The 22,306-nt window shown below is 41.8% G+C and overlaps 2 protein-coding genes and 4 non-coding genes across 9 annotated transcripts; 1 reads left to right on the forward strand and 5 right to left on the reverse strand.

Moving 5' to 3' along the window:
• Positions 1 to 7,767: 7,767 nt before the first annotated feature.
• Positions 7,768 to 14,005, forward strand: LOC117778636 (lactosylceramide 1,3-N-acetyl-beta-D-glucosaminyltransferase A-like). 4 transcript variants are annotated; one of them, XM_034614353.1, is made up of 2 exons: positions 7,768 to 8,165; positions 11,869 to 14,005. In XM_034614353.1, exon 2 carries the CDS (start codon positions 12,084 to 12,086, stop codon positions 13,245 to 13,247), a length of 1,164 nt encoding a protein of 387 aa, XP_034470244.1. In that variant the 5' UTR covers positions 7,768 to 8,165; positions 11,869 to 12,083; the 3' UTR covers positions 13,248 to 14,005. The 4 variants fall into 4 exon arrangements, with proteins under 4 accessions (XP_034470244.1, XP_034470241.1, XP_034470242.1 ...); XM_034614350.1 differs by having other exon boundaries at positions 11,872 to 14,004; XM_034614351.1 differs by having other exon boundaries at positions 7,768 to 7,975; positions 11,869 to 14,004.
• Positions 14,006 to 17,013: 3,008 nt separating this feature from the next.
• Positions 17,014 to 21,765, reverse strand: eif4a2 (eukaryotic translation initiation factor 4A). Its single transcript, XM_034614783.1, has 11 exons — positions 21,619 to 21,765; positions 20,736 to 20,787; positions 20,521 to 20,653; positions 20,092 to 20,231; positions 19,545 to 19,713; positions 19,356 to 19,465; positions 18,890 to 19,033; positions 18,416 to 18,553; positions 18,225 to 18,314; positions 17,869 to 17,948; positions 17,014 to 17,787 (listed from the first exon to the last, which is right to left on the reverse strand). Exons 1-11 carry the CDS (start codon positions 21,645 to 21,647, stop codon positions 17,643 to 17,645), a joined length of 1,230 nt encoding a protein of 409 aa, XP_034470674.1. The 5' UTR covers positions 21,648 to 21,765; the 3' UTR covers positions 17,014 to 17,642.
• On the reverse strand, positions 18,654 to 18,835 carry LOC117778970. The gene has a single exon (XR_004616874.1). It is a non-coding gene; the product is annotated as a small nucleolar RNA SNORA81 (small nucleolar RNA).
• Positions 19,131 to 19,313, reverse strand: LOC117778971. Its single transcript, XR_004616875.1, has one exon. It is a non-coding gene; the product is annotated as a small nucleolar RNA SNORA81 (small nucleolar RNA).
• LOC117778972 lies at positions 19,810 to 19,881 on the reverse strand. The gene has a single exon (XR_004616876.1). It is a non-coding gene; the product is annotated as a small nucleolar RNA SNORD2 (small nucleolar RNA).
• LOC117778973 lies at positions 20,393 to 20,463 on the reverse strand. Its single transcript, XR_004616877.1, has one exon. It is a non-coding gene; the product is annotated as a small nucleolar RNA SNORD2 (small nucleolar RNA).
• Positions 21,766 to 22,306: the final 541 nt, after the last annotated feature.

Here is a 22,306-nt window from a genome sequence, read left to right on the forward strand (position 1 = left end):
CCGGTGATATGTTGGCGACCTCTCCAGGGTGCACACCGCTTCTCGCCAAACGTCAGCTGTGATTGGCTACAGCTTCCCCCCGCCCCCACAGCCCTCAAACGATAAGCTGTATAGATAATGGATAGATGGATGTCAAACAAATGTGCAGCAGCATGGTCTCAGATAAAACCAGGCCATTATATAACCGCCGAACCTCTGATCTCCTCCCATGCAGTGCACTGACCGTCAATCTCGCTCTGATCTGACCTTCAACCCTGAGATTCTCGAACATCGTCCTCTCCTGTCAGACCTGAATAACTCATCTGACACCTTGTCTCATTTCCTCATTGATAGACAAGAAATGGAAGCCCTTACTGGAATGAATTTTCAATCTTAACTTCTCATCAGTCATTGCATATTAATGGAGATGATGTGGTTTTGATAAAGTGATCAAATCAGTTTTTTGTATTTCCTGCCTGTATTTCATGACTCATGTCCCATCCTTTCACCAAAATGCCATAAGGTCACATCAGCGTTTTTTGCAAAATCCTGCTACATGACGGATAAATAATGAAAACATAACCTCCTTGGTAGAAATAACAAAACACCAAACGCTGTCAATCAACTCAATGTTACTGTCATCATGTTTGGTGGTTACCAAAATAACTCTGTTTTCCCTGTGAGAGATTGCAACAGTGCCAAGTAAAATATGGAGTGCCATAAAAATCTGTCAAAGCTGGTTAATGTGGAAATATAAAGGGGAACAAATTAAAATCATAAATAACGTACTAATAACTTTAAAATGTGGAAGTATAATGACTAATCTTAAAATAAGAATAATTATAGGAGTAATTCCCAGCAGCAGTTAAATTAAATTCAGTCGTCTGTGCAGTTTGTTCACTGACACCGTCCGAAAAAGAAAGAAAATATACACCTAAGAAAGAGAGCAGATATATGTTATATAATGGTTGTACCCTAAAAGATTACAAATAAAAATAATTGAACACATACGGATGTGTTTGTGTTTGGTTTTTTGGGGCCACCTTTGGCACCTTTGGTTGACATGCGGTATTGCTGTGGCCTAGTTCTGGCAAACAGGGGCAGGCAGCCCAAGTTCAGACACCATTCACTCTCACATTCACACGTACAGACAATTTAGAGTCTTCAAATAACCCATCTCCAGTCTTCCTGTCTTTGGGCTGTGGGAGGACGCTGGAGTACACAGAGAAAAACCCACGCAAATATGTAGAGAACATGCAAACTCCACACAGAGAGACCCCGGCCAAACCAGGATTCAAACCAAGAACCTTCTCGCTGTGAGGCGACAGTGCTAACTCCTGCTGGCCTGTTATTGTGAGGCCATTTCATTCATTCAAACTGTTTGTACTTTGGTATTGTCCTAGTTGCCGGTCAAGCCTCCTTGATCTGGACCAATCAGGAGAGTGCATGTAACTGATGTTAAAGGGGACATAGCATGCAAATTCCACTTTGTTAGTGCTTCTACAGGTTAATGTGGGTATCTGGCATGTCTACCAACCCAAAAACTCTGGGGAAAAAACACTCGCGCGTTTTGTTATGGTTCCTCTAAGTCAGAAACGTCATGCTTGAGTGACTCGAATGAGCTTCCTGGGTTTTGTGTCGTAACAATACACTGGAAGTCTCCCTACATGGCCTTGGCCCACCCCCCACCTCATACAATGTCCCCTTTAACTGAAGTAAGTGAGCTGGGAGGAAGTGGAGGTTCTTTTCGTTTTGCTCTGTGTCTGACCCGAGTGAGAGTTACGTTGCCGCTGAGACATCGTTCCCCTAACGTTACACAGCCCCCTGTTCTCCTCCTCTATACACCTGCGCTACAGTATTAAAAACTCATCAAGACGCTAGGACATTTCTTTTAAATTGATTATTTGTGTGTGTCTTTCCAAGTTTGGAAGAAATGGACACATGTATATACAGTATATCCTGTTGTCGTCGACATCCGTGACCTCCTGACAAACATCTCTATTAATCAGGTCATTCAGTATATTTTTAGACCCCGGCCGACTGTACCAGTCCCTCGCTTAACTCTCAGGTGAAACTCTGAGCTCCATTAAATGAGGTCGGACAGTTTGGACTTTGTTAGCGTAAGTCTGCCCTGAATAGACAATAAGTGGAGATGATGATAAAAACTACTTAACCGAGTCAGTTTGTCTGAATAAAAAAACAAAATGTCTGGTTAGGGTAATAAAAGTACAAAGCAAATGATATTCCAGTAGGGAATCCATACACACTATCAGTTACTTCAGGTTTACTACATACAAGAGGATAAATCTACAACAATATGAAAACCTGAAACCATCAGATATTACAAACTGTGTTATAAACTGATACTTCACAGCAAAACAAATGTTTGAATGTATGGATTTATATCAATGACACACAGATGCGGGCCACTTCGATGCAGCACTTCGAGCCTTCTTGTGACCCTGGGTTGGACTTGACCCTAAAGTTGCCCACTTGTAAAATAGCAAATGTGGCCCAAATATCCCCAAACAAATGTTTTTTTGGCCAACATTCGGTTCAAAATGTAATCTGGACGTGAACCTAAAGTGGCCCATGTGGTAAATGGTGAATATGGTCAAATTCGGGCCACCTTCGGTTGACATGCAGCAGTGCCATCACTCCATGTGATATGTGAGCCAAATCTTGGCCAAAATCATTTTGCTTTCTGGGTTATTGCAAGGAATACATTTGTCTGGTTTTCTGTCACTACTTGGATAGTATTAGGAATTATAAATACGATTCTAATGACACTACTACTCTTACAGATCCTGCGTATTTATCCAATAACGATATTCTTATCTGTACTATATTTTTTTAAGATAAAGCGAAACGTTTTTTGACCTAAGATCAAATCAAATTTGATGCTCTTTTATTAATGAAGCTATATAGCATTATTTAGTGATTCTAAAGGCTCCACCTTGAACAGATGTCTGTGTACATTTAAGTACATATGGCTACATTGATAATAGTCCGCCTTACTAATTATTTACTTTAAAGTAAAATATAGAAAGCAGGGGTTTTACTTGGCTGTCCCTGCACTGGTCTAAAACTATAGCTCTGAATATCTGAACAGTTCCGATGCTTTGACCATTTCAGATTGAATTTAGAAAAGCAACCATAATCCAATCATGTTAGGATCATTTTGTTAACACAGCTGGGCCAACAGCAGATGAACTATTAGCTCACTAAACTGTTAAAATGTGCATCTCCCTCACATGTACCACTGTGTGCAGGTGCAGTGCCGGTGTGGTATATGCACCATAATTCCAGCACTGTACCTTGGTACACTTCAGTGTAATTCTGTGCCTGATTTCTGTACGGGATGAAGCCAGGAACCTCGCACAGTGAACCTGAAGATTTTATTGATTTGAACCAATAGCTGTAGATCTGGTAGGAGGATAAAAGCATAATTTTGATGCAAAACAATTTCCTTAAGTTGTAATTACAAATTCACAGAGCTGCACTTCCAACAAGTAGGGCAATCAAAGAACACATGCCATTGCAGAGAAACGCCCTATCTCGACAATTAAAAGGCAGTGAAACCAGATTCCTGGATCCACCTGTTTATCAACCCCACCCTGTGAGAGCCTTGTTGACCCTCCTGATACAGTTAATATGTTCACCATGAATGGATTACAGCCAGACTCACTCCACAGATAGTCCCTTCTCTGCAAGCAGTACCCAAGGTCAGGTTATAAATAAAGGGGCAACTAGCAGTACATTGTAGTGTCTACACTCATGGACTTTCATATCGAATTCAGATGCCCAGACAGAGGCACCAACTCCAACTCTTTTGCATAATACATCAATGGCTAGACGTAAAGTTTAGGTATGCATGCTTTCGTGGATGTGCTGTTAGAATGGGTGACGCAAGCAGAGGGAGATATACATGGGATGCTGTGGGAGACATCTTCAGACTTGGGGGTGACAGTTGCTCATGTGTTGCTCATGTGTTTGTATATTGTTCCACCTTCTGGTCTCCTTGATGCATCAAGTCTACATTAAACTATTCTGCATAAAACATCAGCTGCTGCCTGAGTTCTCCTTTCACCAGCTTCCAGAAAAACTTCCATCCCACATCCCTGCACAATATTTCATGGAATTCAGATGACGAACAGACAATTAAAAACATGGCCTCCTTGGTGGAGGTAAATATTTATTACAATTATTTCCATTGCTGATATGTTGATATTCAGCAGGTTAATTTAGTAAACTCACTGACAAATGACAGGACCTATATGATCTGCAGTGAGAAGTGTAAACACACATTTCTGTAGACTGGTGTTTTTTACAGTGATTCAATCATATACCATTATATTTGAATAGTTTCCCTGTTGTGTTGTTGCCAAGTTTTTGTGGCAGAGCCTTTATGGTTATTAAGCAGCCATGCAAAGTCATTCAACTGTGAGGAGTTTCATGACGGAAGTATTTTTTGGTGGTTTAAGGATGTGGTGTATAATTCACAGCTAGAGCTTGAGAGGATCTTCAACCACACACCTAAACATCGAGGAGAATTTGAATAACTTTGCCTCTGTGCAACAATAATGCGTCAGAGATATTCAAATGTCGAGCCTTATCAGCCATAAAATCCTGCACATAAATATTTTTTAAAAAAGTCTGTCATGTAAACAGATGCAATAAACCAGGGGTATTCAACTAAAATTTAAAGAGGTCCAGATAGAGACAAATTCTTGAAGCAAAGGTCCGGAAGATCATAATGTCTAACTATTTAGTGTGATATATATTTAAGTAGCCTAGTAGTTGTATCAACATCTGCATGTACTAAATACCTGACTGTCAAATCAAATGAATTCAGTACGATTCAAAAAGTTTGACAATATTTATTGTCACGTAACATAGAACTGAACATATATGTATATATAATGTTCTGTCATTAACTAAATAAAAGTAGGGCTGCATTTCAAAATAAGAGAAAATAAATAAATAAATTCTCTCCCTTTCTCCGTCTCACTCCTGTTTCTCTCCCTTTCTCCGTCTCACTCCTGTTTCTCTCCCTTTCTCCGTCTCACTCCTCTGTTTCTCTCCCTTTCTCCGTCTCACTCGTTTCTCCTGCTCACTCCTGTTTCTCTCCCTTTCTCAGTCTCACTCCTGTTTCCCTCCCTTTCTCTGTCTCACTCCTCTGTTTCTCTCCCTTTCTCCGTCTCACTCCTGTTTCTCTCCCTTTCCTCGTCTCACTCCTCTGTTTCTCTCCCTTTCTCCGTCTCACTCCTGTTTCTCTCCCTTTCTCCGTCTCACTCCTCTGTTTCTCTCCCTTTCTCCGTCTCACTCCTCTGTTTCTCTCCCTTTCTCTGTCTCACTCCTCTGTTTCTCTCCCTTTCTCCGTCTCACTCCTCTGTTTCTCTCCCTTTCTCAGTCTCACTCCCTTTCTCTGTCTCACTCCTCTGTTTCTCTCCCTTTCTCAGTCTCACTCCCTTTCTCTGTCTCACTCCTCTGTTTCTCTCCCTTTCTCCGTCTCACTCCTCTGTTTCTCTCCCTTTCTCAGTCTCACTCCCTTTCTCTGTCTCACTCCTCTGTTTCTCTCCCTTTCTCAGTCTCACTCCCTTTCTCTGTCTCACTCCTCTGTTTCTCTCCCTTTCTCCGTCTCACTCCTCTGTTTCTCTCCCTTTCTCAGTCTCACTCCCTTTCTCTGTCTCACTCCTCTGTTTCTCTCCCTTTCTCTGTCTCACTCCTCTGTTTCTCTCCCTTTCTCTGTCTCACTCCTCTGTTTCTCTCCCTTTCTCCGGCTCACTCCTCTGTATCTCTCCCTTTGTTTTCTCTACCTGTATCTCTATCTGTCTTTTTCTTTCTACCGTCTTTTCATGTGTAACTTGCCTCTAACTCTCTCATCTGTCTGCACTGTAGAGTCGCAATGTTAACCGCCGGGAATGCACAGACTTGATTAGCTGAGTGGTATCACGTGGGATGGCTTAACTCGCATGCAATTGGTCTGTGCGTTTCCTCATCCGCTAAACCACTACCGTAAAGACTACAAAAGCTGCGCCAGTTACAAATAGAAGCGCCCCGTCAGGTTTTAAATCATAACCTTCTGTTTTGGCTGTATTTCCGGGTCCGTACGGGACGGCTTCTGGGTCCGGACCCGGACCGCAGTCCGCCTGTTAGTGACCTCTGCAATAAACCATTGGTGCTCTTAAAGGGATTTCTCACCTCATTACATGCATCATTTTGTCAGACACAGAATGAGTCTGATATTCTCCTGCCATTCAATGTTTTGTTTGTCACTCACACTGAGCACATTCATGAGGCTCAGAGCAGACCTTCCTCATATTAATTCCTCCTCTCTCTGTTGCTTTCACACTGTATATTATATTACATTGTGCTCACTTTAGAAAGCAGATAACCTCCCATGGTTTAGTCTAGGTTCAGTTTAAATGGTTGAAATTGACGTCACCTAACGAGTTTTAAAAATATAAAACTGAGTAAACTGGATTTGAGAAAATGATCTCATAGTTCGATTTCCTCTGTGGTAAAGAGTCATGCAGCACTTCCTCCTGTAGTCATTTTGTCGAAGTCACAGTGAAGACAACTCACAAAGGTGCTCACGGTGAGCTAGGGTGAGGATTTAATTCACTATTAACCTTCATTATGCTGCTAATTTAGATTAAATTGTTATGAAAGAAGAATGATAGCAGGTCAGTCAGACCATACACACAGGTGTGGACTGCAATGCATGTGTTGTCAGCCCAGACAACACATTGTGAAATGTTTATTTTAGTGTAAACGGTCGTGTGTTTAACCCTCTGTTGTTATATGCAAGTGTTCTAAGGTAAATTACATGGGTCTTTGCTTTGGCCAACTGGAATAGTTGCCTCCAACCTTTTCAATTGGTGCAAACACCAATTAGCAGCTGCTGCATGGGGAACATCGGCATCTTTCCTGCTTCATGGAGGCCCCATGCTTTTTGCCTCTCTCTTTGCAGGAACTTACCTGCAGATGATGGTTTAAAGCTGATATTTGAAGGTATCACATAGAAGTTTGGCCTTTATTGCATTTGGGGGCAGGGTTGGCAGGAGGAGCCTGGTTATTTGCTTGGCCCCAAACGAACCTCTGGATGCTACCTGTCATAGGTATAGATGAGGTGGGGGTATAGCTAGGCCCAGATCAATTATTTTTGCCTTCCTTTTGTCTTTGTGGAAGCAAGGAACAACATAGACAGCTAGCAGTGCTAGTTGTGTATTCAATTGCTAGCTTGCACTTTCACAGCATTTGTTTTCTAGGGTGGACGAGAGAGCTAAATGCACTGCAAATTAAGAAAAGACATGCAAGCAGAAAAAACACATGCAAATAAAGAAAACAAAAAGAAACATGTGCAAATACAGAAATGCGCTGCAAAATGCGAAAACAACAACTGAAATGTTTCCAGGGGACCCCAAAAGTGATGAACCTGGCTGTAGCTCCGGTGCTTCATTTGCATATGTTGTTACATAGGGCGTTTCTGTATTTGCGCATGTTGCGACTTTTTGCTGCCGCGCATGTCGTCAAATTGATGACGTTTTCTTAAATTGCACGTTTCTTTTAATCGCATGTGTTTACTTAATTGTCAGTGCGTTGTGCTCTCTCGACCACCATAGTTTTCACCTAAACGGGGGTGTGGTCGTTTTGGCCTGCCTGCTCTCATCTCTAACCCATGTGAGTTTTGTTCCAAGTTCATCATGTGTCAAAAACGCCTCCAGTTCTAAAGCGACCAGATAATGGCATAAACATTTCGAGGTGAATTTACATAATGACATTGAGGCGATGAGAAATGAGAAGTTCAACTTCCCGCGTGGTGTTTTTATAGTGGACCTGTTCACGCTGGGCGTGGTTTACCCCCCACTCTGAAATAGGGACGGAGGGAAGAATCGAGCCGGCAGCTGATTCGTTTGCAGGCAGGGAAGTTAGAGTCCACACACTGATGGTAGAGGAAAGATCAGAGAATAACACACACGGAGTTTGGCAGGTATTCTCACGCACACATGCGCACACACACACACACACACCTCCTTCCACACTGTGACACTAAAGGACTGAGCCCTGCAGATTGGTCTGTGTTCCACCTCCTGTCATCTGAGGGAAAACTCCAAGAAGAGAGAGAGCGTAGAAGTCAGACTGCTGCTGCTGCCTCTGTGTTGGATTCACTTGTTTTGCCGGTGAGTTGTTTTGCAGTGGTCCGTCGAGTTTCTGCTGTGCTCCCCTCCCTCGCTTGTGTGTTTCAGGTCTATTTATATGAATGGTGACTTTGGAAATATGTTGGTTGAGCTGGTTCACTTTCGCAGGGCTTGTTTTAGATGCAGTGTGAGCGTGAGGATCAACGCTCAGTGTTGTGCGCTTGGTGTTGGGACAGCAGCTCGACCTGTTTACGGGACAATGACAACATAATGGCAAAGGAGTTGAATAGGCACCAGACAATAGTAGATCACAGAAAAACGATCAAATAACAGTTAACTATAAAAAGAAGAAAGAAAAAAAATCGTAAACCATCAATCAAGTTCAGACTGGAACAAGGCCATCCGAATTAAACACCGTCACAGTGTTGACAGATGACACTGGACACCTGTAACGTGAGCACTGTCTCTGTGGACATCATAACCACACAATTCAGAAGGTATTCTGTTGCGATCACTATTACTGAGATCGTCTGGTGCCGTATTCTTGGAACTGAGTATTTCCTCCTACCTGAAGTCATGTGTGGCAGCCTCTTATGAGGCGGAAAATATACGTATTACTGGAAAACACTAGATGTTTTACTGCACTATCATGTGGCATAGTAGGAGTGGCGTAAGTATATTTTCAGGCTGGACAGGGAGACAAAAGCCATCTTTAAATTGCAGCTCACACACCTAAGAACAAACATTGGACTACATTTTTATCTAAGCAGATAATGATGCTTTTACTTCAAATCACTCCAACACTGTGGAGCTGAATGAAACTTTTGTTGCTAAATAAAAACTATATATAATGTGAAAATACGTTTTTAAAAAGCAACCTTTTTCTGGACAGAATGTCTCTGTCACCAGCTGTGGATTGGTTTTCATTTTCCTGATACTCTCTCACTCATATGATACATGTGTTGCTCACAGTCTAATTGTTATGTGAGCTTATCTCCATGCCGGCCACTAGACATTCATCAACTTCTGTCATGTTGCTGACAAGAGTGAGCAACTCTTGTCAGCAAGCTTTATGGCAGGCTGTAAAGTCAGGTGTCAGGCCCAGCCTAGATATGTGCACTATGAAACCCAGACATGGGTGTAATCTAATAGTGCAGGGTTTTTTTCTAGTGTGAGAGCAGAGATGAGGCAGAGTTTCTCATTAACAGGCAGCAAGAAAAGAAAGCCATTTCCGACCCGGTGACCTCATTAGGCACAGGCCATCCTATGATGTTTAATCCTTTGATATTCTGCTGGATGCTCTTCCTTCTCTTTATTTATGTCGGGACAAACTTGGCTGTCATTTAATTCAGGAAATCAGTTTCTTCTTCTAGTGGAAAAGGCCTTAAAAGTTGGTGAGAGTAATTTGGACTGAATGAACTCCAGCTTGATCCTGTAAAACATACTCTAGGTCCTCAGCATCAGAGATTTCAGATTTAGAATCAAGACCAAGAATTGCGCCCTCCTACAGTTCTTCTTGCAGCATCTTTATGAACATGGCAACCATAAGTCTGAGATGATTGCGACCAGCCATACTCTGGAGAAAGAAAATCAAAAGCATACTTTCAAATGCATATCAATTTAGTAGATACTGTTATATTTCGAGTTTTATTTTGTTGATCTAGCTATAGTTAGCTAGCCAGAAAAGAAGCTAGCTAGCTAACAGCTAGGGTGTAAAAGTGATGTAGAAATACAAAATGTACTTTGTTTATAAAGTAAGAAAGGAAAAGGAAAATAATGATTTGTGGTAATCAAAAACAAGATATTGAATGAATACTTAGAAAAGTAAATGATGAAATACATTTATTTCAAAAATATAGCAAAGAAACACTCAGCCATGCATGAAATAACAGAGGAAGTGAATACGGGTCATTTTTGACCGATGTGCATTAGAAGGGTAGTGATACAAAAACGATTTCTATTCAAAAAGTGACAAAGGAAAAATTTAAATAAGGATTTGTGATGATCAAAAACAAGTTAATTGGGGAATAACTGAAATACTGAATGATGAAATTCATTCACTGCAAAGATATAGAAAATAAAAACTGAGCCGGGTCACTTTTGACCCATGTTGTGTATCAAAGAATTGAAAAGCTCTTGGGGTGCAATTGGAGTCCCCCCTCGGTTTGAGCCCAGGCCCCGGGGGCGGAAGCGCGCTATTCTTGTAGCGCATTGTGCCGCAGAGCTGGTTCTGACACCGCCCATTGTGTCCGAACGCTTTCCATGACTCTCAGCGATTTCAGTGGGTCCACGCCTTAAACCCCTCCATTATGGAAGAGCTTGCGTTGCAGCATTTGCTGTGTAGGCTTTTGCATTCAGTGGCCATCCCGATCCCCTAACCCCCAACCCACCCACCAACGTTTTGACTTTTCAGCGAACGTTTCTACACCTTCACAGAAACGACGAGTGTTACGTTGGTGCAGCCAAATGAAAATATTACAACATTTTCGGTCAGGTTTGGACAGAGAGAGAACTCAGACAAAGAGACAACAGACAGGGTCGTCAAGGGTTAAATTAGATGTAAAATAAAAGGAACGAAGCTAGGTCACATTGCGTTATCAAGATCTATGAGTCCTTTGTGTTCATGATTGAGTTCCTTAGGTCCATTTTCCAACACACCATAAAAAAGAGAGGGAAAGAATAGGGGGTGTGTATAAAGACCATTCCTTTAGTTTCAGTTCTTGAATGATTTAAATCCATCAAGTGATTGTAGGAGATTCTTTACTTACTGACTGACACAAAAAAAGTAAAAAAAGTAAAAGGAACAATGCTAACACTTGTTTACCTCTCATTGACAAATGGTGGTTACCAAATCTGGACCATGTAAAGGCCCTTGCACTTGTTTCAGCAGATGGGGATAACTAAAGTCATGTTTCCAATTCACACATTTATACATGTAGTGTTTTATTGCATTTTTCTCGCTGTTGTTTTGTATTTATTAGTATCATCAGTTGTTGGTACTTTTACTGTCCCAACTTTGTGTTGTGGTTTGTAGCTCAATGAGTACCTGCCTCGTATCTGGACTCAGTACATGACGAACAGCAGTGCTGTCATTTATCTTTTGCCTGATGATGTCAAAATTCAGTTTGAACTGATCACAACAAAGGTCCTGTATGTGATAAGTGATACGCACCCATTTTTATTCTCTGTTTAAGTTTTGCCTCATTTTCTTTTCTTTTTTCCCTTCCTCCCATGCTGGTGCGGGATAGGAGTGAGGGAACGTGGGTGGGAGGGGATTTCTAGTATATGATATAATATTATTTTATATTATATATGTTGATTGATCGCAAAACTTAACAAAAACAAGTGGGAACATTTCTGTTTAATGTAGTTGACATTGTGCTGCTGCATTAAAACCCAGTGCAGTCCTAGTGAGACGTGTTGAATTAATTAAACTAAACTCATTGAATGAATAAATTGTCTGTACTTTTAACATATTGAGGGTTAGATGATGTACTTACGTCTGTTTCAAAATTAAATAGAGGTTTCTACAGTCATGACCCAACATGACAGAAGGATGCATGTGTCAGTCTTGGCTTCCAAATATAGAAGATATTGGTCAAGACGACATTGAGTGGAAATGCCATCAACTGTGGTGTGATGGCATTTCCACTTCCTGCTGTTGAAAGAAAAAGAAACTGAATTTTTAACGCTTGTGTTTCAACAAAGCTCATGTCACCATGTGCTCTTTCCTCTCGCATCCCAGCAGACCCAGTGACTCCCATCACCGCCCGTGCCTCCTGCTGGATGTGGACAGCCTAGGATGGAAGACCCACCACAAGCTGCTCTGAGGCACTGCAACACTACACGCTCAACCCCCGCAACTTTGGTCGTCTTGTCTCCTCCTCAGACGCCGACACAACCAGCTGCTTCGCCGCCATCGCTTGTCAGACCACCACCACGGCGTGACGAGATTCCAGGATGTTTTTGAGGTTCCGCCGATTACGGAGATGCCAATGTGTGCAGCTGATGACCACCTGCCTGGTGCTGTCAGTGGTGATGGTCTGCTGGGAGCAGCTGGACAACAGTGTTGTCAGTCACGTCAAGTCCTACTCCTACCGCTACCTGGTCAATCGCTTCTCCTACATCAACAAGAGCTTCACCATCCCACGTGAGCAGGCAAGAAGCTTCAGCAACTTCCGCTACCTGCTGGATCACCCGGACAAGTGTGCTAACAAGGACGTCCTCCTCCTGCTCTTTGTCAAAACGTCCCCAGGGAACACTGAGAGGCGTAAAGCCATCAGATCCACCTGGGGTAATGAGACCTACATCCAAAACACCTTGGGAGTGACTGTCAGGGTGGTGTTTGCCTTAGGAGCGCCTCGGACCAAGACGGAAGAGCCTTCTTGGAGGAAAAGGAGTAGGGTGGGCCTCCAGGAGCAGCTCATCCATGAGGACCGTCTCCATGGTGATTTGATCCAACAGGACTTCTTAGACTCTTTCCACAACCTGACCCTAAAGCTGATCCTACAGTTCCACTGGATGCACAGCCGCTGTGCACACGCCCGCTTCCTCATGACTGCCGACGACGACATCTTCGTCCACATGCCCAACCTGGTGAGCTATCTGCAGGACATGAGCAGCAGAGGAGTCACAAACTTCTGGATCGGTCGAGTGCACAGAGGGGCACCGCCCATCCGCAGAAAAGACAGCAAGTACTACGTGCCCTTCGAGATGTACCCGTGGTTGTCGTATCCTGACTACACGGCAGGGGCTGGGTATGTTGTCTCCAGCGACGTAGCAGACAAAATCTATCAGGCCACACTGACCCTGAACGCCTCTCTTTACATAGACGATGTGTTCATGGGCATCTGCGCCAACGCCGTCGGTGTGACCCCACAAGATCATGTCTATTTCTCGGGGGAGGGCAAGGCGCCTTACCACATGTGTATCTATGACCAGATGATGACCTCACATGGTCACGTGGAGAATATCTATGACTTGTGGAAGGCCGCGACACACCCACAGGTGAAACAGTGGACCTCTGGAGTCGTAGGTAGGCTGTACTGCACGGCCGTGAAAATGGCTCTTCTTTGTAAACCTTACTATGTCAACACATACCCCTGCAAAGCAGCCTTTTTGTAGTACACCTGAATAGGTGTTTGTGTGTGTCAGTATGTGACAGAGAGCGAAAGCGTGTGTCATGGAGTGTGTCTGTGCAACATAATGAAATGACGAACATCACTGCGAATATTACCTCAGTCCTTTCGGACACCAGCGTCTGTCAAAAGACTGGAAACATGGTGTGTGTGAGGAAAAGAGGTCACATGATTTATCTCTGTTAGTGGGACATCACCAAAATAACAATGACCACTGGTACAACAATGCACTGACACTGGTGTTGGACTGACTGCAGAATGTGATGAAAAACCAGGCACTCTAATCACGGCTCACTCTCATTTACCTGCTTTATTACATTGAGAGTGAAATAATTACATTTTTCTAAAAGTGTTTTAAACCCCTGACTGCCCGATAAGGAGATCTGTTTTTCTAAACTGATGGTGCAAAACATTTGGCTTGTGGTCAAGATCACTTATTGAAGGAAAAAAACAGTCAGATCTAAAACTGCCTCCATGACGTGTAACGGATAACGTGTAACTGAGAAGACTTCCTGTGCAGTAATGACAAGCTACGAAGTTAAGTATGTTATAGGGGGTTTCTTTTTTTTGTAATGGCATTAGTGATTTTTTTAATGAAATAAAATCCACACTCTGTTTCAAGTGACAAAAGAGGTGTCAAATGTTGTCAACGTTATTTATTTTTAATGTAGTAATCAATCATGCCCTGGCGTGCCATGAGTAAACATGAGCTCAGGAAACATCTTAGTATGAGGAAGCTAAACCAGTTGAGGATTTCATCGCTTCAACTGCTGTTAAATTACAATATCAGGTGAAACAGTGGATCTCAAAACAATCTGTCTGTCCCAGATATATAAAACACTTTGTTTTCGAATTATTGTCCAATGAAGTCAATTCTCCAAACATTCTCAGGAAATGGGCAAGAAGGATTTACAACAGGGATTCCTAGTGGCACTTTGGATCAGTAGAGTGGTAAAATAGTTTGCCCTGCCCTTTCTGTGATGAGATTGCAGGAGATTCCTTCCTTGGGCAACAGGAGCATGACACACAGATTGAAAGTTTAGTCAAACTTCCAGTTAAAGGAATCAATTCAACAGTCTGCTTAGCGAAGTGCAAAAACTGGAAACCTGGGCATGTGCCCGCCACTACACTTCTAAAGCGGATTCATTAATAATATGTTATCTCATTAGTTTAATCAGTCCAAAATACAAACATAACATGTCTGACATGTAACACAGGAGTTATCTAATGCACTTATTCTACTGCCAGGCACCAGTTACTTTTTAACCTCATGGTGAACAAGCGAGCGTCCCCTTTATAAAGAACACCCTGTTTTGGTATAAGCCTGCTTTCAACAAATTATGTTTTTATGCAACTAATTTGCAACAGCAAATACATTTGGAAGGAAAAAAGTAGGTTTTTCAGATTAGTTTTCTATTTACATAATTAGAATACATTGTTTATTTATGTGGAAAATTGCAAATATGTTGATACTGGATATATTAGTAAAAAATGTTAAAGACAACATTATTTGTCCACAGTAGTATTATGAACATAACAAAGGACGCTGGTTTGTTTTACACTGGCACTATAACCACTTTTATATCTGTACCATCATCTGGTTAGCTCAGCTTGGCATAAACTACAATTAACGTCCTGCTTAAGAATTTCTCACAGTGTCGTGTATATACTCTTTTCTGCTGCAGACACGTTTCCTCATTCAGATTATTCCATGTTACAGTAAACCTCATCTCACTGATTATTAGTATCGGTACATCAACAAATCAAGTAAATTGTGAACAAACATCAGCTCTGATTGGCTACAGTCACTTTACTCCCCTCACAGGCTGCTATAAATGTCAGTGTGTACAAGTTTAAGGTCACGAGAGCGTTGTCCTCTCCTCCTTTGTCTATAAATTTATTTATGGCACCTCTTCCTGAAATGTGATGTGGTCCGGATTAGCTGTGCTCCAAACAGCTGCCCTGTTTCCACGGAAACACATAAAGAGGAATAATTCACACAATGGATTTAGACGAGACTAAAAACACAACCACCTGCCGACATGTTTATAAAAAGTGCACAAACTGCCTGCGCGTGTATTTTTAAGAAACTCCCTCAAATATGATGAACATGCAGTTCTATTTAGATTTAATTTAGAAAATGTGATACCATGTAGGACATGTGAGCTGTGCTGTTATTTTTAGATTAACCCGAGGGATCATTACTGAGCATCAGCCGCTGACTTACAGGTAAGTAATCAGAAACTCAATCAATTAGGCTCTTCTTTAGTCGCCTCCCAAAAGGTGGCTAAGGAAAATAATTGCGTTCATGAAAGTTGGCATGATAAATATAGTCATTGTACTACCTGAGGCCCACAGGTGAGGTTTAACTATAGAAAATTTGAAATACTGTCTCTTTGAAAACAAATGTCACATGAGGGTGGTTGTAACCAGCAACACACAGGATTTACCACATGGTGACACTAGAAGAACGTAAATCAGGCCTTCTCACTCGGTTTTCATAGTTATTATAGATGTTGCCACAAAAAAATGTTAATAAATAAATCCAAAAATAAACTAATTAGAAAACAAATAGTTTGATAAAAAGGCTATTGTATTCAATGTGTATTTATTTCTGTAATTCTGTGTCCACGTGTTAATTAGGTAGGTGGGTGTAACTCAGTCTAAAACCGGATTGGTTAAACGGTGTGGATTAATCAGATTAGATAAATTTTGGTTGCATTTTGGGAAACATTACTTACATGCTTTTTTGCTGAGAATTTGAAAATTTAAAGCACGCTCATGACTGCATGCTCAATATAAAACTGCAGCCAGAATATGTTTATCTTATCACACTGTAAATGAGGAAAATAGCAAGATTCTGTCCAATGGTTACAAAACTCTCCGGCACCTTTAATTCTCACGAATTAATATTAACATGTGACATGAGCCGAACAAACAGTGGGGTGGACTTTATTACCTTTGGACTAGTTTCCATTATTTATGCTTAGGTTGGCTTATTTCTGATTTACAGTTCAGACAACAGGCTGTATTATATTCAAATGTTTTAAGTTTAAGGGGTAACAGTTAACACTGCACAATTTTAAAAACTCCGTATTGCAGGAATCAGGTGTTAAAAATTCATTCCAGTCATGACAGCATAGCTTAAGCAATCAGGCCTGAGGTTGTATCCTCTAAATATTCAGAAACTAATTAAATGTTTTTTTTTAAAAATGGTCTTACAAAATCAAGCCTAAGAACGTTTTACTTTAGTAAATAACTAAAACTAATCTTAACTTAAATCAGTGCATGAAAAACAAACATGACACCGCAGATACAATCAAAGAATATATGGGTAGAATTGAGTATTTTGCATTTTCTGAAATTCCTTGCATAATTTGTTAAACTATTTAATGAATCCTGTTAAAAATAGGTCATTTTTAAAATATAAAAAAACAGGATGCAAAATTAATCTAAATTTGAAGTACATCCATCAGTATATTGCTTCAGTGCTCAAAGGGTCTTAAAATGCAGTTTATGGAAATAGTTACATTAGACATGTTAGCTGTTTTTTACATGTTCAGCATTTCCTTTTTACTGTGAATCAACATGCTTAGTTAAGGTCTTACAGCTGGCTTGCCAGTAGGTGGTGCTGCAACACAACTCTCCAAACCTAGACACTGCTATGTTAATAGGTTGCTTTCAAACTCCAGATGGTACTTGAAGATACCATTTTTAACAGTGGCCACGCATTAAGACCAAGACAAAGGGAGTTTCCTTACAGCAATTTCAGTTTATTAAGACATTCCTACAATTCTAGGGAAAAGGAAATCTGAAAAGTAGTCACGGGGCGGAAGCAATATACTCTGTAAGGGTAAAACCACGTCAGCAAACTATGGCCAACCAGTGAGGAATTATGAAGTGGGATAAAAAAACATTAAAATTAACAGTCACAAAAGATAACAAAAAGCAAGTGAATCTATACTATGACAAGTGCCTCTATTTAAGCAGGCCCACAATACACCGCATATATGTTAGCATAACATAATTTGCAGACTTTATACAGCACTTATACCTTTTAGTCCACAAGTAAATTACTAAATGGTGGAGAACATCAACTACACGCATCTTAAATGAACATGGAAAGAAATACCTCAAAAGAACCATAACGTTTTCAGACCCCATGGCTTTGTAGCTCCAACCAGCCGTCTGTCAAGGTTAGAATCTACAAGTGTCAGAGAAGAACCACCATAGAAGTCACCTCGCTTTTAACACCTACCACAATTCTGATCCCAAGGTTTAGCATCGACAAGTTTTCTCCCCCTGGAATAATATAAGCACAATGCAAGTGGAACGACCGCTATCACTGCGTTAAAAAAACCAAAACGAAAGATCCTGGGGCTCAAATCAGGTCGGCCACATTCATTGGCATCTCGTCCACGGTTGTATTGTAAAACGTCTCGATGTCCCGAAGAATCCTCTTGTCTTCCTCAGTGACGAAGTTGATAGCAACTCCTTTCCTGCCAAAACGGCCACCACGACCAATTCTGGAGAGACAAGTTGAGTCGTGTTATAGTCGCACAGAAGACTGAGGTGCAAATTTGGCAGTGTATGAGATTTTGTCTTACCTATGAATGTAGTTCTCTCGGTTTGTAGGAAGGTCATAGTTAATGACCAAGGAAACCTGCTGGACATCAATCCCACGAGCCTGACAAAAAGAAACTAGGTATTTAAAATTACATTCAAGCCAAGACAGATGAGATTATTTGTGCACATGGTGTTGTCGCTCGCGAAAAAGTAACAGATTCCTACTTTAGAAGAACTCATTGTGGAGCGCGAGCCCTATTCTACCAAAAGTTGAGATTGCTTGGTCATTTTTGGACTGTTGCAAGATTTAAAAACTTTTGGTTTTAACTGAATTGATCAGTTGTGTCCTTCATACATTACTACCCTACCCCCCCACCATATTGCACCCCATACTAACCAGAAGATCAGTTGTGATCAACACTCTGCTTGAGCCAGATCTAAACTCCCTCATAATGACGTCACGCTCCTTCTGGTCCATGTCACCATGCTGTGAAGAGACTTTTTTTATTAGAGAGAAAATGTGCAACGGCAATACCAACAAGCAGAGACAAGCAAAATAGGAGTATTCTGATGTAGAACAGGTTATACCAAGGCAGAGACAGTGAAGTCTCTAGCGTGCATCTTCTCAGTCAACCAGTCGACTTTTCTCCTTGTGTTGAGGAAAATGACAGCCTGAGTGATGGTGAGAGTCTCATACAGATCACACAGGGTGTCCAGCTTCCACTCCTGCAGACATCCACAAAAAAAAAAAACACAAGTCATGCACTGTCAAAGGGGGGGGGAAGAGGTATCAAACAGCCATTTAACTCCGTGATAAAATCAGCCGAGATGTAACACAGGATCGTGAGACAAAGGACATTGGACATTAAGAAAGAGGTCCCTCCAAGCCTCATTTCTGATACTGTGTCTTTAATTTCCTTCCCTGGTGTACCCATGCTTACACGGCCACATGAGCTAAACCGGAGGTTTGGCTCCTGCAGTTTTAGCAGAGTGCTTTAAAGAGAAGACTGATCTATGATGTTCAAAAACACAACAAACTGGGTGACTGATCAGCTAACCCACCTCTCGCTCCACATTTATGTAGAATTGCTTGATACCCTCGAGGGTAAGCTCTTCTTTCTTCACCAAGATGCGAATAGGTTCTCGCATGAACTTCTTGGTCACCTCCAACACATCTAATGGCATCGTGGCAGAGAGCAGAACCACCTGAAGGAAAAGAATAATGAGTTTTATAAGACTCGGTCAATAACCGGTCAAAAATGAAATGCAGTGTGACAATAGTTATTTGTTTAAGTGCAGACTCAATTGTGGCACTTCACCTTGAGAAAAGTAGCCAATGAACATTAAGAAAGAGGTTCGACCACATCTCATTTTCAGTGCAGTGCATATGGATCTCCTTCCACGCAATAGTTTGCTAGCATTATTGCATGAAACAGATCAAATCTGGATCACACAATTATAGCAGACTTCTGTTAATGCAGAAGGGTTTCATAGTCGTCTGCTGCGCCTGTACACAAATTATCCTTACTTGAATGTTTGTGCTCAGTTTCTGGAAGATCTCATAGATCTGGTCTTTGAACCCTCGACTCAACATCTCATCAGCTTCATCCAAAACAAACATCTTGATCCATTTTGGGCCTGTGCAAGACATTTTGTTGTTAGAAGTGGCAGAGTTCAGTCAAAAGCTTTTCTGCTAAACAGGACATGTGATACTTACAAAGATGTGTCCTGTTAACCATGTCGAACACACGCCCTGGTGTGCCCACCACTATGTGAGGGGCCTCAGACGTGAGCTTCTGTATCTCGTTACGGAGATTGGTCCCTCCGATGCAAGCATGGCAGGATGCCCCCATGTAGTCACCCAGAGCCAGAATTACTTTCTGAATCTAATGAGACAGTAATAAAAACAAAAAACCACCTCAGGATAATGTCGTACACGGGGCACAGCAGAACATGCAAACTCAAAAGTCTAGAACTGTTCATGGTGATCAGTGTAATAAAGAAACTCAGCATTTTAAGTCAGTCCCGAAAGATGGTAAAGCATCATATCACCTAGTTTTCTAGAGCAACACAGGTACAATCAAATAAATGGAGCCAGATCACCTTTGAGACCAATGTAGCCATGGACAGAGACTACACCAATCCTCAGAGGACACTTTGTTACAAATTTGGAGCGAATATTACCTTAGTATTTGAATCAGTGTCCTCAATATGCTGCCTAGGTCTGAGAGACTGAGGCTATCTTGACCTCAGGAACAGCATACCTGCTGAGCCAGCTCTCTAGTGGGAGCCAACACCAGAGCCTGAGTCTCCTTCTGAGCAATGTCCAACTGCTGCAAGATAGAGATGGCAAACGTGGCCGTCTTGCCAGTACCTGACTGGGCTTGGGCAATGACATCGAAGCCTAACGGCAATGGGACAGGGAATATTTGATGTTAAAAAAAAACTCAATCCTAACAGTGCTAAAAAAGTCTAAAATGTAATTGATAGTCAAATCAACACTGCCTCAATGCATTTAACACAGGATATTTCTGATGCTTCAGCTGAGACAGAGTTTATAATATTGAGTGATCAGTGAAAAAAAGTTATCCCCATTATTGGGTAAGTCCCGAAAGATGGTAAACATCATTTCACTCAATTGTTAACTACTCACTTAATTCTAAACAATTTATGGGTAAATTAGGTTTATGTACCTTTGATGCAAGGGATGATTGCCCTCTGTTGAATGGCAGATGGTTTTTCAAAACCGTACGCATAGATTCCCCGGAGAAGAGTCTCTTTCAGGTTCATATCATCAAAGTTGTCCGTAATCTCGTTCCAGTTGCTCTGGAAAACACAAGGAGCAATATCCTGTGAATGAAAGTACATATTGACGGAGCATCAAAACTCTGTATTATCATGTAGTTACCTCGATGACGCCATCAGGCTCCATTGATTCCGGTCCCACATTCTCTCTTGAGCTGTGGAATACAAGAGACATATGTAAAATGTACTTATGTCACTGTGTTTAATTGTAACATTAACGTCATCACAGATAAAGAACAAAAGGTCTTAAATATATACTAGTTAACAGATGTACAGCGAGCAGTCGTTCCCACCACGTGTGTGGTTGTATGGCGGCCGCCATTAGACTTGTTAGACCGGTCGCAAAGAACTCCAAAAGTTGCACTTTGCCTCACTGAATCCATAAAGGCACACGTACGATGAGTAATCACCGGATTCCCGGTATTTCGGGTTACGCCCAAAGTATCTCGTTACAGCGCGGAGCTTCGCTGGGTTGCACGTATGGCATTTTACGAGGGGGGCTCCACTTTCTCCACTAAATCTGCGGTTATGTAACATTGACGTGCATCCACATCGGATCACATGCCCCCTGTGCTAACTGGTCGAGCTAACTCCACTTTCAGGGGTGCTCCGCTTCGCTGCCTGTTAACCAATATGTCGGACCGCTGGGCCTGCGCTGCCTGAAAACGAGGCCGATCTGCAGCCTGCCCCCGACGGATCCGCTCACCACCACCGGCCACCATCAATAAAAATGACGTTTCACTTATTATAATTCTTCAGCATATACTATAAACCGATCATGCTTGCGTGGCTGGTGATTATTTAGAACTGCGGTGTTAGCTTAATTCACAAAGCTAACGGGTTAGCATCCAGAGCGCCCCCGACACTTAGCCAGCGATTTTATCACTAATTCGACAAAACAGGTGGCAAACGTCGCCGTTACACGGTTAATTACATCTCAACATCGAGTATTGTTAGAAAAAGCAGGACAGAATATGAGTGTCTACCTGTTTTGTTCAGCAGGATCACAAGACATGGTCTGTTCCCAACTTCAGCATGCAACTGGAAAGATCGCTGGTGGCGACGCCGCGTGCCTTTATACAGCCGGACTATTTTCACCCAGGAACGTAATGCTCAGTTCCGTCCACAGTTTCGTCCCAGTTGACGGACATAATTTTTGGAGCACACCGTGTTTGACTCTACATCGGCTATATAAAGAAATATGTGCCAATCACCGATACAAATTAGAAAATTGTTCCAGACTATATTTATCAGCGGAAGGATATTGCAGTAATAGTTGGTGCTAGGGCCGGTACAGTGTCCCCGACAGGTCAAAATTCCTCCTGACGAGGTTGTGCAACAATTTTGGCGATTCGGTTTGCGTGAGGCCGAACACGTGGGAGAAATGGAAAAATAAATAGATGTGAAGAACAAAGAACAAAACTGACTCATCATCACGCGATTATTTTTAGTTAGGATGAAGTCTAGTCTGCAGTGTTTGTCATCATACTACCTTTTGTCCTGCGTTCATAGAGATGTATTATAGAGATATATTAGATAGCAGTGAGTTCACCACAGCTCCTAGACTGTTCAATATATCCTTTCAGTGTTCAATATGTTCACAATGCCTGTCATTCATACGTTGTGTGTATACTGGAGCAGGTAGAGCAGACGGAAAAGTACAGAGTGTACTCT

The sequence above is a fragment of the Hippoglossus hippoglossus genome, chromosome 17 (assembly GCF_009819705.1).
Source record: "Hippoglossus hippoglossus isolate fHipHip1 chromosome 17, fHipHip1.pri, whole genome shotgun sequence".
Classification (NCBI taxonomy): Eukaryota; Metazoa; Chordata; class Actinopteri; order Pleuronectiformes; family Pleuronectidae; genus Hippoglossus; species Hippoglossus hippoglossus.